This window comes from Cetorhinus maximus, chromosome 32 (genome assembly GCF_964194155.1).
Source record: "Cetorhinus maximus chromosome 32, sCetMax3.hap1.1, whole genome shotgun sequence".
Classification (NCBI taxonomy): domain Eukaryota; kingdom Metazoa; phylum Chordata; class Chondrichthyes; order Lamniformes; family Cetorhinidae; genus Cetorhinus; species Cetorhinus maximus.
Genome location: NC_135910.1, coordinates 17,411,978 through 17,417,977, shown reverse-complemented (window position 1 = coordinate 17,417,977; position 6,000 = coordinate 17,411,978). Strand labels below are relative to the sequence as shown.

Genomic DNA, 6,000 nt, shown 5'->3' with positions numbered 1-6,000 from the left:
GTCAAATCAAGTGGAAAAGTGTGAAGGAAGAATGGAGTGAGACACCGAGGGCACAAGGCTAGGGTTGCGAACTTCAGCAGTGTTTTCCCATTCTGGCACACTGACAACTCAGTGCTGCACAAAAAATCTACACACATACACACACACACACACACATGACACACGCACAGACACATAAATTAAACACAGCATGGAATACAACAGAGACAGAAAACTCCATGTAAAACAGTTTTCTAATCTGTAATTAGAAAATTTAAAAACCTTATAAGTTCACCCTCTTGGCACAATTGAAAAACACTTTTTAAACAGTAAATCTCATTGTAAAGTAGCTACTCAAGAAAATAAGTTGCTGCATTCTCAAAAAAAAATACTGTATTGTGTTACAAAAAATTACAATATAAATATCCTTAAACAAAACCAGGCAAAGCCATTCAGTAGTCACTCTCCATCCATCCATACTAATAATGAAGCTGCATGCCGGACACTGGTTCAAACACAACTTCTCAAAGACACTTCTGCAATGAGCTGTTGGGATATTGAATTTAGGGGAACCTTCCAATTTCAGCTGCCACTTCTACAAGGACACGGATGAATCTACCAAATTATCAAACCAACTTCATGCACTAGCCTTTTGTCCTTTTTTTCAAATTTGCAGTAGCCAGTTGAATCAAAGCAAATCTCTAAAGCTGGGAAAAGACAGGACCAGCCCTTGTTGGGACAGATCGTGTGTGGAATCAGTCTGGCTTCTCCTAAACCTAACGCTGAGAACTGTGTTCAGCACCAAAACCTGAATTCTAGCCCACTGGGCCACTCTCTTGTACTGAAAGCCAACAATTAGAGGAGAATGATCTCAGGAGAGTCACACCCACCAAGGACTGTTCAGCATTTCACCAGCGATCAGGCCAAATATAAAGAGCGCTCTTAGAGGGACATAAAGCATTTCATGTGGGAGATTGATGTTAAAAAGGTCCATATCAACCCTGTACTCATCTTGCAACCTCATCAACAGCAATCACAGCTGGAAGAAGAAAGTCATTTCTACCATGTAGCTGTGGTATCAGAATACTAGGAGCTAACAGGGATTCCTTGTTAAACAAGCCTCCCAACTTACACAGTGCAGCTACCACGCTCTGAATGTACAGTCTTCGAGCATGAAGTCACACCCTTCATTGCTAAAAATGTATTAGTGTGCAAAGTAAACCATGCTAAACGGAAATAGATTCCCTCAGCTAATTCTTCTGACCTGCATACGAAAAGTGCATCAGTAACTCCTTACAGTTGGCAAGATTATTCTGAGGAAATCTTGTAGCGTTTTTGTTCAAGGTGAAACAACGTCAAAGAAACAAATAATCTAAACTAAGAGCCAGGAAATTCCAGCATCACAATATTCACGTAGGTGAAATACAAACTTTTACAATGTGGATCAGTCCCTGGTCAATAGAACACTTCATGTTACATTGGTACCAGCACAGATAGGTGTCACCTCGCCTGCCCAACTTCATGGTGTTTACAGTTAGTGTCCTCCTTTACTAAATTAGGATGTATAATGCTTCATAACATACAGCTCTCACTATCACATGCATTCTATCAGCCACATCTATCATGCCTGATGTGATCTCAGGGTGCTGGTGCCTGCAATGCCAGCAGTGGCAACGAGTAAAGCAGGGAATGGATTCGCTGGAGCTTCATGCCAGTCCTTCTCTCTGCAGAACTAGCCAAGACTGTGCACACGTCCCCTAATTTTTTCTTTAAACTGACCTACTGTAAAATAAACATGCATGACTAGTTTCCAAGTCCAACGTGATTCAGAAAAGGCACTGAGCGTGTGCATCATCGCTCTCGGCCTGCCAATATCCCAGCATTCTTTGCCAAACTGAAGGTCAGAAGATCATTTCACGGGTAGCACCCACCCCTCCCTCCCCCCCACAATCCCGGATGCATGCTCCATACTGGTATAGCCACTACATCTAACAGTGTTTAGAAAATCAAATCATGATCTGGAGGAAGTAAGTAGTCAATTCCAGTGTAAATCCACTTAGTTGTTCTGTGTACAAACTACATTAATCAACTCTTTAGCAGTCTTTTTAAGTTACATTTTACAAATCAAAATAAAAAGTCTTGCTGTTCAGTAGTATTTATATTCCTTTGTGGTTCTTCCCCCTTGGAAACAGTAGTGTCAAAGTTCTGAGACGGAAGGTCCAGTTGAAACAGGTGGTCACAGAGGCAACAATTCTCCACCAGTAGAAAGACATATCTCTCAGGCCCACTAATTGGACAGGAAATACCCCTGTTCACGTAAATGGCAAATGATTTATTTATGAGATATACGCTTCAAAGTTTTAAATCACAGATTCTTCTTTCTCCCCTCTGCTGCATCCAGCAACATGCAGACTGTCCGCTCACTTTATCCGATTCCCTCTCATCAGTAGTACAATGCAGGATGGAAGCCCGGCCTTGCTCAGGAAGGGATGTTTCAGTAATTCTGACGCCATCGCCCTCTGGGAGGGGTCCCGTACCAACAGCCGGTCCAGGAAGCCTTTTAGCAAGGGAGAAACCTGCAAGAGAAAGGAGAGACCTGGGTTCAGACATACAACGTCAGCGAATGGTAGCATGGTGGTTACGTTGCTGGGCTAGTAATTCCAAAGACTGGAATAATGATCCAGGGATAAGAGTTCAAATCCTACCAGGGCAGTTGGGAAATTTAAATAAATTATTCTGGAACGTCAAGTCCCCAGGATCCGACGGACTTTATCCTAGGCATTAAAGGAAATGGCTGCAGAGACAGTAGATCAAGTGGCTGTAATTTTCCAAAATTCCCTAGATTCTGGAAAGGTCCTATCAGATTGGAAGATAACAAATATAATCCCTTTATTCAAGAAAGGAGAGAGATAGAAAGCAGGAAACTACAGGCCAGTTAGCCTAATATCTGGCATATGGAAAATGCTAGAAGCCATATTAAGGAGGTTATAGCAAGGTACTTAGTAAATCTTAAAGCAATCAGGCAGAGTCAACATGGTTTTGTGAAAGGGAAATTGTGTTTTGACTAATTTATTAAAATTCTTTGAGGAGGTAAAAAGCAACGTGGATAAAGGGCAACCTGTAGATGTGGTGGACTTGGATTTCCAAAAGGCATTTGATAGGTGCCACTTCAGAGGATACTACACAAAATAAGAGCTCATGATGAAGGGGGTAACATATTAGCATGGATAGAGGATTGGTTAGCTAACAGGAAGCAGAGAGTAGGGTGGTTTTGGGTTGGCAAACTATATCTAGTGGAGCGCCACTGGGATCAGTGCTGGGGCCTCAACAATTTACAATCTAGATAAATGAATTGGATGAAGGACCAAATTTGCTAATGACACAAAGATAGGTAGGAGAGTAAGTTGTGAAGAGGACACAAGGAGTGTACAAAGGGATATAGATAGGTTAAGTGAGTGGGGAAAAATTTGGCAGATGGAGTATAATACGGGAAAATGTGAACTTGTCCACTTTGGCAGGAAGAATAGAAAAGCAGTATGTTATTTAAATAGACAGATTGCAGAACACCGCAATGCAGAGGGATCTGGGTGTCCTTGTACATGAATCGCAAAAAGTTAGTATGCAGGTGCAACAAGTGATTAGGGAGGCAAATGGAATGTTGCTGTTTATTGCAAGGGAAATGGAATATAAAAGTAAGAAAGTTTTGATACAGCTGTACAGGGCCATGGTGAGACCGGATCTGCAGTACTGTGTCCAGTTTTGGTCTCCTTACTTAAGAAAGGATACAATTGCATTAGCAGTTCAGAAAAGGTTCACTCGGCTGATTCCTGGGATGAAGAGATTATTTCAGGAGGTCCTGGGATGAAGGGATTATTTTAGGATGAAAGGTTGGACCTGTATCCATTGGAGCTTAGAAGAATGAGAGGTGATCTATTGAAATATAAAAGAACTTGAGGGGACTGGACAGGGTCGATGTTGAGAGGATGTTTCCCCTTGTGAGAGAGACTAGAATTAGAGGACAGAGTTTAAAAATAAGGAGTCTCCCATTTAGGACATAGATGAGGAGAATTTTCTTCTCAGAGGGTCATTATTTTGGGCAGTTCTTATCCCCAGAAAGCAGTGAAGGCAATTTCATTGAATATTTTTAAAGCTAAGTTAGAAAGATTCTTGATTGACAAGCGAATCAAAGGGTACGGGAGTAGTCAGGAAGGTAGAAGCCACATTCAGATCAGCCATGATCCTATCAAATGGTGGAGCAAACTCAAAGGGCCGAATGGCCTACTCTTGCTCTTAATTCATATGTTCGTATATTTGTAAGTAAAAAGCTAGTATTAATGACAGCCATGTAACTACCATATTGTTGTAAAAACCCATCTGGTTCACTTATGCCTTTCAGAAAGGAAATCTGCTGTCCTTACTCAGTCTGATCTGTATGTGACTCTACACACTCCAGGCACCTATGCCTGTACAGGTCAAAGTTACTTAAAAACTGAGGGCAACAGGAGGCAGAGGTCAAAACCTCAGTCTTCGCGCCAGGCTCTGCCCCAAAATTTTGAACTCTCTAAAACCAGCTCTTTGTACAGACTTTAGGACAACTCTCCTAAATGTGACTGTGTGTCAGATTTTGTCTGATAATACTCCTGTGAGATGCTTTGGGATGTTTTATTATGCTAAAAGTGCTATATAAATGTAAGTTGTTGAATGCATTCTTTTTTTTATATATATAAGAAAACAGGGGGGGAGAATTTCCAAACTTTGCATTTGTTGATTTACACAAAGCTATAAAGACTGAAAGTTTAAAATTTATCATTCTTGCAAAATGCTTCCACCCTTATTATGCTGGTTTTTTTTGGGCCAGGTGCACCCTTCCTCTGGGGGCAATGGGTAAACTCGCTGATCAGCATTCTCTAACCTGCTCAGGCGATGGAAAATGCAACAAAGGTTAGTCACGATCTGGCTCAGTATCTCAAACAATCAGCTCGATGCAGCCTCGTTGTTAGCCGATTGGGTGAAAAGGAGCAGGCTTTGCAGCCACAGCCCTACGTCGAGGAGAAACTTTGATGCCGCTTCCCCAACTCCAAGGCAATGGAAGTAGCAAAGCAAAAAATAAAATTCAAACTTAAAAACGCTAGAGATAAAAGCGATCCAGGCTACGCCACAATAGTGAAATAGCTCCCAGTTTATGTTTTGGAATTTAAAACATATAAAAACTATCATTCCAGGAAGCTAGAAATCTCTCTGGAACTGTCGGCTGTCTAAAGGTTAATAATAACAAATTCCTGTCATTGCTTTAATTCAGTGAAGCAAAAAAAACACAAAACCTACTTTCTTAAGAGGGTGTTGCTAATGACTGGGTTGTCACACTTTTCTAAAACACTCCATTCCTCAGTGTGCTGAATAAAGCTTTTGTGTGATAGCATCATACAACACATTACCTTTTGACCATTCTTTAATTTGGGGGGAAGATTGTCCCGAATCATTTTCATGGCCTTAAGTGGAGGTTCATTGAAATATGGAGGCTCCCCATCAACCATCTCTATTACCATGATACCAAGAGACCAGATATCCACCTGCAAACAAAGGGAGGGCATGAGTTAACCCGCATTCAGCAGAAAAGTGAACAGCACTTAAACCCTTTTCACTGGTGTTCCCGCAGCTAACATGGCAGCTGGAGAGAAAACTACACAAATTATTCAACATGTGTTCAGAATATGAGCCAACAACCAGACAGCTTTGCCATTTATTAACTGAACATAATAGGGTAAACATTTTCAGGGTGAATTAGGTTTAAAAACAAACAAATTCTCTTTCTCCCAGTTTCTCAAAAACATAACAGATCTCATCCTCACTAACCACAGAATTTATGACAAGAGCAACAAAAGCAAATTCTCATCATTTTAGATCAAAGGAACATTTTACTCCAAGAACTGTTTAATCTGAAGCTCAAACTTCGCTCGGGTTTAGGCACAATGTCGGTATTGGTGCTGGTATAACCTGAACATTAGAGATTACAGTTGTCCC

The 6,000-nt window shown here is 41.1% G+C and overlaps 1 protein-coding gene across 7 annotated transcripts in view; it reads right to left on the bottom strand.

The window, feature by feature from the left end:
* Positions 1-215: 215 nt before the first annotated feature.
* Positions 216-6,000, bottom strand: part of pak4 (p21 protein (Cdc42/Rac)-activated kinase 4) — a 109,837-nt gene continuing 104,052 nt past the window's right edge. For all 7 annotated transcript variants that reach the window (XM_078533223.1, XM_078533226.1, XM_078533222.1 and 4 more), the window contains 2 exons: positions 5,415-5,549; positions 216-2,555 (listed from right to left, as the gene is read on the bottom strand). In XM_078533223.1, coding sequence (XP_078389349.1) covers positions 2,400-2,555; positions 5,415-5,549 — 291 coding nt within the window. In that variant the 3' untranslated portion in view covers positions 216-2,399. The remainder of the gene's footprint in view (positions 2,556-5,414; positions 5,550-6,000) is intronic.